Source organism: Sinocyclocheilus grahami, unplaced genomic scaffold (genome assembly GCF_001515645.1).
Source record: "Sinocyclocheilus grahami isolate Dianchi unplaced genomic scaffold, SAMN03320097.WGS_v1.1 scaffold2840.1, whole genome shotgun sequence".
Classification (NCBI taxonomy): domain Eukaryota; kingdom Metazoa; phylum Chordata; class Actinopteri; order Cypriniformes; family Cyprinidae; genus Sinocyclocheilus; species Sinocyclocheilus grahami.
In genome coordinates this window covers 19,037-32,161 of record NW_015508016.1, presented here as the reverse complement: position 1 = coordinate 32,161, position 13,125 = coordinate 19,037, and the positions used below count along the sequence as shown (strand labels likewise).

The 13,125-nt window shown below is 43.8% G+C and overlaps 1 protein-coding gene across 1 annotated transcript; it reads left to right on the top strand.

Annotated features, from left to right (window-relative positions):
- The first annotated feature begins 2,351 nt into the window (after positions 1 to 2,351).
- Positions 2,352 to 4,703, top strand: LOC107575725 (tripartite motif-containing protein 16-like). The gene is made up of 4 exons (XM_016262069.1): positions 2,352 to 2,625; positions 2,836 to 2,898; positions 3,535 to 3,582; positions 3,798 to 4,703. Exons 1-4 carry the CDS (start codon positions 2,367 to 2,369, stop codon positions 4,325 to 4,327), a joined length of 900 nt encoding a protein of 299 aa, XP_016117555.1. The 5' UTR covers positions 2,352 to 2,366; the 3' UTR covers positions 4,328 to 4,703.
- The last annotated feature ends 8,422 nt before the right edge of the window (positions 4,704 to 13,125 follow it).

Genomic DNA, 13,125 nt, shown 5'->3' with positions numbered 1-13,125 from the left:
TTTTTAAATATTTTTACATTTTCTTAACTGTACAAAGTATTTTTTTGTTTTGCCAAATGATCACTCTTTCGTGTGTGTGTGTGTCGACAAACAGGATTGATGCACTGTAAGCAGAGAGAAGATTTCTGCTTTTTTGTTTTTAAATTCGATGATATTATCACACATGGCATATGGATTAGCTATTTGGTCTCAGACAAATCAATCCATAATTAATCAGGCTAAATGTCTTTACAATAGAGCTTTGAAGATTTTAGATTTTAGATCCTAAGCAAATACAAGATTTTGAGCTTTGCTCACTTTTTTCATTATGTAAAGTTTGTGTCTATTCTATCTACTCGTTTTCTTTTTCTTTATTATAAAAACAAAACAAAACAAAACCCCCCTGGCTATGTGTACTGCGTTAGGCTAACCGAGACTGCTCACAGCACTTTCGTCTAATCTGGTCTTTTAATTGTCATGTCTATTTTGAATCTTTTTTTACAATTTTGATGTAAAGCACTTTGTGCCGCTTGCTCTTGAAAGGTGCTCTAGAAATAAACATGACTTACTTACTTGCTTATTATTGCTCTTTTATTGGTTTTGATTGCTTCTGTTGTCCTCGTTTGTAAGTCGCTTTGGATAAAAGCATCTGCTAAACGACTAAATGTTAATGTTTTGAAGTCTGATAAAGTACATTATAACACTGATCATTTCCAGCTTTTTCTACAGGCATTATTACAGTTCCTTCAGAGGTGACATGAAATGTTCAACAAAAGCTGAGTAGTATAGCAGGACATGTCTTCTCAATGGAACACGTTAAAACACACCGTTACTTTTCTGACTTCTTCACAAAGGTCATTAGGGCCTCTCATCAACATGACCAATTTGCAATTAAAGCATTTACTTTATTTTTCATCTTTTAACATAAGAAAATAAGGAAGAATGTTGTGTGAAACCTCTAGCTCAGAAAAAAGTACTTCATATCTGGATGTTTTGGGAAAGTTCCTGGTTATACCTTGGTTTTCAACAACTCGGCCTTGAAGAAGTTGCGTATTCTCTGTGTGTGACCACCCTGCATAGAGTTTGGGTCACAAAAATTCACTTCCATTTTTTGAGGGCAAATAAAGAAAAATGTATGCACTGTAATTATGAGACAAAGCAACATATTTGTACTAGACAAGTGTGAAATTACTGAGGATAAAAAATGTTTATTATGTAACCCATGTGGATTTACACAAACTGAGAAAGTCAAAAATTGTTCCTTTGTGCCTCGCTCAATATATATATATATATATATAAAACACCACCGATATGTATCTGTATACATACACTCTCTCTCTCTCTCTCTCTCTCTCTCTCTCTATATATATACGCATCCATAGCCATACTAAATAAATGCAATAAAACTAAATCCTATACTATGTCCCTATATCTTTGAGATATTCCACAACCGCTTTCTGTGCATCCTTGACCCCTTCTCCTGCTGTTCCCAATATACCCTCGAGGTTCCATTTTCTTCCAGCCTGATTCATCTTTTGTCTTAGACTATTCCTCTCTTCCTTAGATTCTATACAGTATAACAGTATATGTTCTGTGTTTTCTGTGATCTTACATTCCATACCTAGCATATATCATGTTTTATTTAACCCTGTGTGGTCAAACCTCAACCTAGTTAAAACTACTTCCTCCCTTCTGTTCCTTCCATTCACACCCTGTGCATTAATAGATTTCTCTATACTGTTGTATTTTCTTCCACTATTATCCATGTCCCACCTGACCTGCCATTTCTTTTTCATTTCTTTCTTCTCATTGCCTTAACCTTTCCTTTACCAAAGGGAATATTTGTAATATCACTCTTCCTCGTTGATTTTGTCAACACAACATAATCGCCATCATCTCTGCCGTGTATACTGATAGGATTGAATATTGTTCCCCCAATATTTACACTCAATGTTGGTACATATGTTCCTATGCCTACCCTGCCTTCATCATCTTTGGACCCGTCTGTATAAACGAACGTGATGACACGTGAGGTGACGAGTGACGTATGACGTATGCCATGCGTAGCCTGCTGCTTTTTGGATGTGCTCCAGTGAGTTTGGGAGAGGAGACATGATGTTTTGTACAAGTTACACACAAGCCTACTCCAGTCTAAGTGTGTTGGCACAGCTGATACGACGGTATCCGATTAATTCACGGCGATTACACACCTCGTCGTTCCCTGAGCACTCATCAGTGAGCCTGCGATCTGCTCAAACCTGCTCAGTGACTCCTTGCCTGCTCTGTACACACACACACACACACACACACACACACAAACATGTTACGAGTGAAACTACCTCAGATGTGTTTCTTCTTGTCCTGCAGCTGTGAATCAGTGAAGAACGATGGCGTCTGATAAAGTGCTGCTTCTGAACTCACTGAAGGACCTGAGAGAAACTGAATTGAAGGAGTTTCAGTGGCACTTAAAGAATGATCATGAATCTATATCAGAGTCTGAAATGGAAAAAGCAGATCGATTAAAAACGGTGGATAAGATGGTGGAGTGTTTTGGGCCAGAAGAAGCTTTGAGGATCACAGTGAAGATCCTGAAGAAGATAAACCAGAGCAATCTGGCTGTTGAGCTGGAGAACAAACACAAGCAAGGTAACAGGTTGAAATGAACAAGAAGTTAGTAAATGTGCTGTGAAAATAAAATAAACGTGAAACTAAAAAACAGATTTTTAGAAATAGAAACATGACAAAGGCCCAGTTGGACTGTTTTTCTAAAGCAGAGACATGTTTACAGTGTGATGGTTTACAGAAGAAATCATTTGTGGTTCTGTATTTTCATTCTGATCTCTTTCTCTCACACAGGTCAGGCTGAGGACAGAAGTGAGGATCCTGCTCCTGTTATAGCCGAATCAAAACCAACTGAGGGTAAATATTCAAGTCTAACCCCCATTCCTCTATATGTGAAACGTCGTGAAACAATCTGATGATATATACACAGAATCTGTAGAAATACTTTACACAAACACTGTACATGAGATACTGTGCAAACGGGATTTCAGGGCAAGCAGCCAGTGATGGGCAGTAGCGCTACTAGTTTAACTACATTTCTCAGTAGCATTGCTGTTTTCTCTATCAAATAGCTGTTCAGATACAGAATTGCTGATCAATTAGTGCCATAGCATCAAGAAAAGCTACATTTTCCGAAGCATTTCTGAAGCTCAAGCTCAGATTGGAAATATAAGTATCTCTGCTCCTGGATCAGTAAGTGACGCTACCAGCATTTCTCCTCGTAGCTCCACTGGCTCCTCAAACTCTCAGTCAGACCTCGTTACTCCTCCCGTTCTGACCAGCTCAGCTTGCTTGCTGCCTCGAGGAAAATGAAGAACTGTTAAGTACAGTGATTTATTTACTCAAGAAACACTATATTTAGAAAGGCTAATGTTTTTTTTGTTGTCGAGCCACAGACAATAGCTTGAGCGAAGTGCTTCATCTTTTATAATATTTTTTATCATTTTCTCTCAACATGACAATCACACTGTTAATGTCTGTTGATTTCCACAGTCACTTTCCCCAACACTGATCCCAGGACCAGGAACTACTTCCTACAATGTAAGAAAACAAGCTGAGAAACATCATGTTCGTCATGTAGAAGGAAGTAGGAACATTACAGAAGAGTTTCATAATTGATCATGTAAATTATGAATTGCACAGTGTATCTGGTAAACTGTACTGAGACACTGCTGATATATTGAACATGACGAGTTCAGCTACATTAACAGATCAGATTCATAATTCCTGATTCTTGTGTGTTTTCTCTCCATCAGATTCCCATCAGCTCACTTTGGATCTGAACACAGTGAACGAATACCTCCATCTGTCCGAGAACAACAGAGTGATTACTGGTGCAACCACAGAGCTTCAGTCGTATCCTGATCATCCAGACAGATTTGATCATTGGCGTCAGGTGTTGTGCAGAGAGAGTGTGTGTGGACGCGGTTACTGGGAGATTGAGAGGAGTGGAGATTATGTGTGTATATCAGTGTCATATAAGAGCATCAGCAGGAAGGGACGAGGTGATGAGTGTGAGTTTGGATCTAATGATCAGTCCTGGAGTTTGTTCTGCTGTCCTGACAAATACTCATTCAGACACAATAACACAGAGACGGATCTCCCTGTAAAGTCCCACAGCTGTCGTAGAATAGGAGTGTTTGTGGATCACAGTGCAGGAACTCTGTGCTTCTACAGCGTCTCTGACACAATGAGCCTCATCCACACAGTCCAGACCACATTCACTCAGCCGCTCTATCCTGGGTTCGCTGTTTATGGTTATAAATCATCAATGAAACTGTGTTGATGAATCAGAAGAGACTGACGAGAGATTCTACCCATAACGTTTTGATCTGCATGATAAATCAGTAACAGTGAGATGTTATAGAGTATCTCTCTTCTCTTCTCTTCATGACATTAATACTGCAGCTGAACCTCTGTCACTGAAATATCAGAATAAATGTGTGTAATGAATCCTCACATGTACAGTTAGATCAGAGCGTGTGACGGTGTGTATCTGTGCTTTTCTCAAGCTCTGTTTGTGTTGATGGCGATCCCATTGATTTATATTTAGTGTAGTGTTACGTAAATCATTTATATCCAAGTGTATTTTAGAGCTGCTACTGTAATGTATTTGTGCAGTTTTGTATATTATTATTTTTCTGCCTTATTCTTTTTCTATGTCTGAGCATCATAGAGATCTCAAGCTTGGAAATAAAAATAACCTTAGCAACTTTTTGTCCTGAGTTTTGACTGACAAGAGTTTAGGAGATATTGAACGGTAAGGGATGTGTTGATCTGTATCTGTTGAACCAAACCTAATGAATCCTGATTCACACGGATGACGGCTATAGGGGGCGCTGCAGCTGAAAAACACCTGTAACTCTGTTGGGCCTTCTTGATCAGCTGGGTGATGTTAAGTGTCCAGGTGAGGTCCTCGCTGATGTGGATGCCCAGATATTTAAAGCTGCTCACCCTCTCCACTTCAAGGTCCCAGATAAACAGTGGCCGATGAGTTCCCCTCTCCTTCCTCATGTCCACTATCATCGCCTTCGTCTTGTCCGTGTTGAGTGTGAGGTTGTTGTTTTCGCACCATGTCACCAGACTGGCTAGCTCCCTCCTGTAGGCCGTTCCGTCCCATTAGTGATGCGTCCTATCACTGCGGTGTCGTCTACGAACTTCAGGATGGTATTGTTCTTGCTGGAGGTGACACAGTCGTGTGTGAAGAGTGTGTACAGTATAGAGCTGAGAACACATCCCTGTGGAGTGCCAATGTTCATTATGGTGCTGGCTGAGGTCCTGTTTCCAATCCTGATAGACTGAGGATCTCGTTAGATACAGTGAAGACAGCGCGTTAGTTTAGATCTCTTCTATTATTATTATTTTTTAATCGTAGAGAGTGTGTTAATTTGTGCAATGATAACCTACCAGCAATGTAAATGATTTTTTAAATATATTAGTATTAGTACATTACAATATACATTTATTAGAACGAGTACATTATTATTTATGGGCTTAAAAACAAGATGCAAACAATCAGAATATTGTACCTGGTGGGGACTGCTCAATGTAAACATGAAACATATGCCATTACCTATATTGTACTGTGGTACAGTTCTGGAGGCCCTTCATAATGCAGAGCTCAGCTGCTGCTCTGCCTATAGTTAGAAATGGTACTATAGTAAGCAGTGTTTAATAAACTACTCTTTTACTAAATTCTGCCGAGGTGAAATTCAGTGCAGTCCTGTATCGTGATACGTATCGTATAGTGGCCTCTGTATCGTGATATGCATCGCATTGTGACTTTGCTGGTGATACACAGCCCTAGTATCCACGGTATAGCAAAATCCATATCATGGAACAAAATAATACTCATTCTAATATATAAAAAAAATCATTTGCATTGCTGGTAGGTTATCATTGCACAAATTAAAACAAAACATTTAGAAGAGTTCTAAACTAACGCGCTGTCTTCACTGTATCTAAGAAAGTTCTTGCTTCAGTGTTCGCTCTTTGTTAATCAACACCCCTCGCTGTACCCCACAGACTCTAGCCGCATTGCCTTTGTGTGTTCATTGCTCATGGGGAGGGCGCTGGATTGGGCTACCGCTGTTTGGGGAGTGGATGGCTCTTCATTTCCCACCTTCACAACATTTCTCCAACACTTCCGCGAAAGTTAACACTTTCGCAAGGAAGGAGACTGGCAGCCGAGTACGCCCTGTCCTTTCGCACCCTTGCCGGCCAGAAAGGTTGGATCGAGGACACATTAAAACTCCTGTTTCGGAGGGGACTGAATTCGGAGATCCAGTCAGAGTTGGCTTGCCGAGATGAGGGGAAAAATTTGAGCGAATTCATTGAACTCGCCATTCAAATTGACAATTTGATCCACTCACAACGTCCTACCCGGTTCATGCCTCGATTCACACCAGAGACCAATGCCATAACAGAGCCCATGCAGCTGGGCTTCACTCACCTCACTCCCAAAGAACGCGAGCACCGAATGCAGAACCAACTGTGCCTCTACCGTGGTCAGGCTTGGCACATTATATCCTCCTGCCCGGTCCGTCCATCATCCAAACCCCGATCGGTGAGTGTCAACAGTAGTATCACTACTTGCCCCTCAAGCATAATGTTGCCGTTTGAAATAACTGTCAATGATAAAACGATTACCTCTACCGCCCTGTTAGATTCCGGGTCGGCTGGAAACTTTGTTTCACATGAATTCGCCCTGCAACATAACCTCACAACAATTACCCCTTGTAATTTCCCTTTGGCAGTGGAGGCACTAGACAGCCGACCCCTCGGAGAGGGGAAAGTGTTACGTATCACAGAGGAAGTCAAACTACAAATAGGAACCCTTCATTCTGAATATATCAAATTCTACGTCATCCAGTCTCACAATCATGCGATCATTCTTGGACTACCCTGGCTGCGCACCCACAACCCACGCATTTCCTGGAGAGAGGGACAAATCGTTCAATGGGATGCTACCTGTCAAGACCCCTGTTTGTCAAGGATCACATGGTCACCCCTCCAGGATTTGGTTCCATCTGTTCAAACCACTGATGAATTAAACCTGCCCTCCGAATATGCCGATCTAGCCGAAGCCTTCAGTAAAAAGAAAGCTTTACAACTCCCAACTCACCGATCCGTCGATTGCACCATAGATCTGATCCCTGGCGCCACCCCTCCAAAGGAGAGGATCTTTCCACTATCACAACCTGAATGAGAGGCTATGAAAGTCTATATCGAGGAGGAACTGGTCAAAGGATTTATTCAACCCTCAACTTCTCCTGCCTCGGCGGGGTTCTTCTTTGTAAAGAAAAAGGACGGAGGGTTGTGGCCCTGCATTGATTACCATGGCCTTAATGATATTACTGTTAATTTTCGTTATCCTCTACCACTGGTCCCCGCAGCGCTAGAACAGCTCCGCCAGGCCAAATACTACACCAAGTTGGATCTACGCAATGCTTACAACTTAATCCGCATTCGAGAGGGGGACGAATGGAAAACGGCATTCTCCACCACTAGTGGGCACTACGAATACCGGGTCATGCCCTTCGGCCTGGCAAACAGTCCCTCGATCTTCCAATCCTTCATGAATGACGTTTTGGGACATGCTCAACAGATGGGTGATCGTATACATCTATTCAAATTCCCTGGAACAACACATTCGTCATGTCAAATCTGTACTAGAGCGCCTCGTTCAGTATCAACTCTACGCTAAAGTGGAGAAATACGAGTTCCATCAAAGAAGCACAACTTTTCTGGAGTATGTGATCAGCCAGGAGGGGGTAGCGATGGATGAGAGGAAGGTCAGGGCAATACTGGAATGGCCGCTTCCCCAGACAGTCAAGGATTTACAATGCTTCCTGGGGTTCGCAAACTTCTACAGGCGATTTATCAGGAACTTCAGTTTGATCGCCGCTCCTTTGACCGCCATGACTAAGCGATATAAACGTCACCCCACTAAATTGACCTGGTCTTCGGAATCACAACAGGCATTCGATTAACTAAGGACTCGGTTTACTTCAGCACCTATCCTCCGACATCCTGATCCAGAACGCCCATTCGTTGTCGAGGTCGACGCCTCTAACACTGGGGTAGGTGCGATACTTTCCCAATGTCACGGATCCCCAGCAAAGATGTACCCTTGCGCCTTCTTCTCACACAAACTAACCACCGCCGAACGAAATTACGATGTGGGCAACCGTGAACTTCTGGCCATGAAATTAGCACTAGAGGAATGGCGCCACTGGCTGGAGGGAGTCTCATACCAATTTGTAGTCCTCATCGATCACAAGAACCTCGAATACCTACGCTCTTCTTTATTCTTCACTAGATTTCAGTTTACTGTATCATACAGACCCAGCACCAAGAATATCAAGGCCGACGCTCTCTCTCGTCAAACGGAGACATGCTGCTCAAACGTCAATGAAAGTATAATTCCTGAGAACCTTCTCATCGCACCCATACAGTGGGACATCATGACCGAAGCAAACAACTTGAATCTCCAGAATCCGCCACCGCCTGAAAGCTCCCCCAATCTCACCTATGTTTCTGAATCACTACGAGAGCGTCTATTGACACAAGTACATGATCTACCCAGCTCGGGACACCCTGGAATCGCTGCCACTGCACATCTGCTCCAAAACCGATTCTGGTGGCCCACTCTGTTATCTGATACCACCAAATACGTCTGAAACTGCATTACCTGCAACACTACTAAATCACCCAGACAACTACCAGCAGGCCTGTTACAACCATTGCCCACGCCACAACGGCCTTGGTCTCACATCGCTATCGACTTCATCACCGACCTACCCAACTCTCAAGGTAATACCACTATACTTACGATTATAGACCGATTTTCCAAAGCATGCCATCTAATTCCCCTGCCTAAACTCCTCACGTCATTTGAAACTGCTGAATTACTGTGCAATCATGTGTTTCATTACTATGGTCTGCCTGAGGACATTGTCTCAGACCGGGGTCCCCAGTTCACCTCAAGGGTATGGACTGCCTTCTTCAAACACCTCAATGAAAACATCAGCCTCACATCCGGCTACCATCCTCAATCCAACGGACAGACAGAGCGCCTGAATCAGGAGATCATCCGGTTCCTTCGATCATATTGCCAGCAACGACAATCCGACTGGAGCAGGTACTTGTTTTGGGGCGGAATATGCGCAGATTTCCCTCATGAAACCCGCCACAGGGGTGACTCCCTTTAAGTGCATGCTGGGCTTCCAACCGCCCTTGTTCCCCTGGGCTGGCGAGCCCACCGACCTCCCTTCAGTCACCGACTGGTTACAACGTAGTGAGGAGGTCTGGGACCGAGCCCATACTCACCTGCTACATGCTGTGAGGAGAACAGAACAACAGGCCAACCGACACCGACGCCCCAGTCCCGAATACGCTCCAGGCCAATGGGTTTGGCTGTCAACTAAGGATCTGCGCCTCAGGCTCCCATATAAAAAGCTCAGTCCCAGGTATATTGGTCCATTCAAGATTTTAAGACAAATAACTCCAGTATCGTTCCGTTTAGAGCTGCCCGCTAACTATCGTAAATCTCCCACTTTCCATGTATCACTTCTGAAACCCGCTGGTGGTCCGGGAGGAGAGTCGGAGGAGGGAGCCAAGCTGCAGACCCCCCCACCGATTCTGGTTGACGGCGAGGAGGCGTATCGGGTGCACGAGCTGCTTGACTCCAGGCGCCGGGGTGCCACTCTCCAGTATCTGGTCGATTGGGAGGGGTACGGACCAGAGGAGCGATCCTGGGTCAAGGCCGGAGAGATCCTCGACCCCACACTCACAGAAGAGTTTCACAGGACGCACCTGGAGAAACCGGCTCCTCGACCTCGTGGTAGACCCCGGCGTCGCTTGCCTCCTCATGTCAGGAGCCGCTCGCAGGGGGGGGCTCTGTTACAGAGGAGGCTTACGTACCGCCTCCTCCTCACCACCAGAGGGAACTCTCTCCTGAATATTGACTTTATCCATTCGGACTCTAGCTCCCATCATGCCTCATACCTGGGACTGATTGCAAGCACACACCTGCATCTAATCACACACACACACATTTAAGCCAAACACTCACCTCAACTCACTGCTAAGTCTTGATTTGCCCTGACTGTCACTTCTGAGCGTTTACCCTGTATCTTGCGTACTCATTTGACCTTGTATATATATATATATATATATATATATACATATATAAAATATCTAAATAGCTGACTGACACTAACATTATTTACAACATTTCTCTATGCCAATGAAGAAAGCAAGCCATTTGGGTTTACAACGACATAAATGTGAGTATATGATGACAGCTTTATTTTTATTTTTGGGTGAATCATCTATTAACTCGTTAGCACGTATTGCCCAGACCCACAGAAGAGGTTTTAAACAAACAGGCAACCACAGCGACAAAAAACAACAACTTCACAACAGGCCTACATTGTGCTCGGTAATATAGTAATGTAAATAAGGGTTTAGATCTTACCTAGTGTAGAACAAAGGCCTCCTGTAGCGAATCGATGCTGACGTAATGCTGACGGTGAATGTGTTCAAGGGGCCTCACTGATGGTGAATGTGTGGGAGGAGCTTCACTTGTGATGAATGTGTGGGAGGGCCCTCACTGATGGTGAATGTGCGGGAGGAGGGGCCTCACTGATGGTGACCGTGTGGGAGGAGCTTCACTGACGGTGAATGTGTGGGAGGAGCTTCACTGATGGTGAACATGTGGGAGGGGCCTCACTGACGGTGAATGTGTGGGAGGAGCCTCATTGATGGTGAATGTGTGGAAGGAGGGGCCTCACTGATGGTGAATGTGTGGGAGGGGCCTCACTGACGGTGAATGTGTGGAAGGAGGGGCCTCACTGATGGTGAATGTGTGGGAGGGGCCTCACTGACGGTGAATGTGTGGAAGGAGGGGCCTCACTGATGGTGAATGTGTGGAAGGAGGGGCCTCTCTGATGGTGAATGTGTGGGAGGGGCCTCACTGATGGTGAATGTGTGGAAGGATGGGCCTCACTGATGGTGAATGTGTGGGAGGAGCCTCACTGACGGAGAGGCCTCACTGATGGTGAATGTGTAGGAGGGGCCTCACTGACGGTGAACATGTGGGAGGAGCTTCACTGACAGTGAATGTGTGGTAGGGGCCTCACTGATGGTGAACGTGTGGGAGGAGCCTCACTGATAGTGAACGTGTTCAAGGGGCCTCACTGAAGGTGAACATGTGGGAGGGGTGTCACTGAAGATGAATGTGTGGGAGGGGCCTCACTGACCGTGAACGTGTGGGAGGATCCTCACTGATGGTGAATGTGTGGGAGGAGCCTCACGGACGGTGAATGTTTCCGAGAAACCTCACTGACGGTGAATGTGTGGGAGGAGCCTCACTGACGGTGAATGTGTGGGAGGAGCTTCACGGACGGTAACTGTGTGGGAGGAGCCTCACGGACGGTAAATGTGTTCGAGGTTTCCTCACTGACGGTAATAATGTCATGTAAATTATAAAGTACAAGTATAAATAATGGTAAGGAAAAACACTCGTAAAATGTTCATAATTGTTACCAGTGGCGGCTGGTGGACAATTTTCTAGGTGGGGTGCCACATCCAACAAAAGTAAAAGTATTAAGACTTGAAACATTTTAAATAAAGAATTGTTTTGCCAAGTTAAAAATTGAGGATGTTTCCCACAAAACTATATTTTCTGCAAAACTATATTTTTTGTTTTCATAATTCACAATTAATGTATACAGTACAACAGCAAAAACTGTGAGGCATTAGAGTAGTACGAATGCAGGCACTGCATGCTTCAGACTTGCTGCAACATGGCTCGTGGCTTGTTTGGGGTGAGGACCTCCCCTCAACCTGTTCCCCAGTCACCTTCCCCGAGGACAGCTTCAACCCTCCGCTGAACATTGTGGACTTTGTGTCGTTTGGCCGCGAGGAAGAAGATGAGGACTCAATGTCTATCTCGGCCTTGGAGAAAAAGTATTGGGTGGGAATCGCAACCACGAGATGAGATCCAGTTCATCTTTGGTGTCATCCTGACAGTCCGGAGAGAAGGGAGGAGTGCATAAGCCCCCAAGTGTCGGAAGCTACAGTGCGTCTGGAAAGTATTCAAACCATTCAAGCTGGCGGTTATTAAGCCTCTTATTAAGAAACCACAACTAGATCCTAGTGAACTGGCAAATAACAGACCCATTTCAAATCTTCCTTTTATGTCTAAAATCTTTAGAAAAAGTTGTGTCTGCTCAATTGTGCTCCTTCCTCCAAAAAAAGAGAGATCTCTATGAAGAATTTCAGTCAGGTTTCAGGCCCTATCATAGCACAGAAACTGCACTTGTTAAAATTACAAATGACTTGCTTCTTGCCTCAAAACAAGGCTGCATCTCATTGCTAGTTTTACTTGATCTTAGTGCAGCGTTCGACACTATAGATCATGACATATTTATAAATTGATTACAAAATTATACAGGTATTCAAGGGCAGGCTTTAAGATGGTTTAGATCCTACCGGTCCAATCGCTACCACTTTGTCTATTTAAACGGAGTCATCTCAATTAAAACCAATATTGAATGCCACAAGGATCTGTCTTAGGCCTCTGCTTTTTTCAATATACATGTTGCCCCTTGGTAATATTAATAGAAAATACGGGATTATTTTCCATTTTTAGAAAAAGTTGTGTCTGCTCAATTGTGCTCCTTCCTCCAAAAAAAGAGAGATCTCTATGAAGAATTTCAGTCAGGTTTCAGGCCCTATCATAGCACAGAAACTGCACTTGTTAAAATTACAAATGACTTGCTTCTTGCCTCAAAACAAGGCTGCATCTCATTGCTAGTTTTACTTGATCTTAGTGCAGCGTTCGACACTATAGATCATGACATATTTATAAATTGATTACAAAATTATACAGGTATTCAAGGGCAGGCTTTAAGATGGTTTAGATCCTACCGGTCCAATCGCTACCACTTTGTCTATTTAAACGGAGTCATCTCAATTAAAACCAATATTGAATGCCACAAGGATCTGTCTTAGGCCTCTGCTTTTTTCAATATACATGTTGCCCCTTGGTAATATTAATAGAAAATACGGGATTAT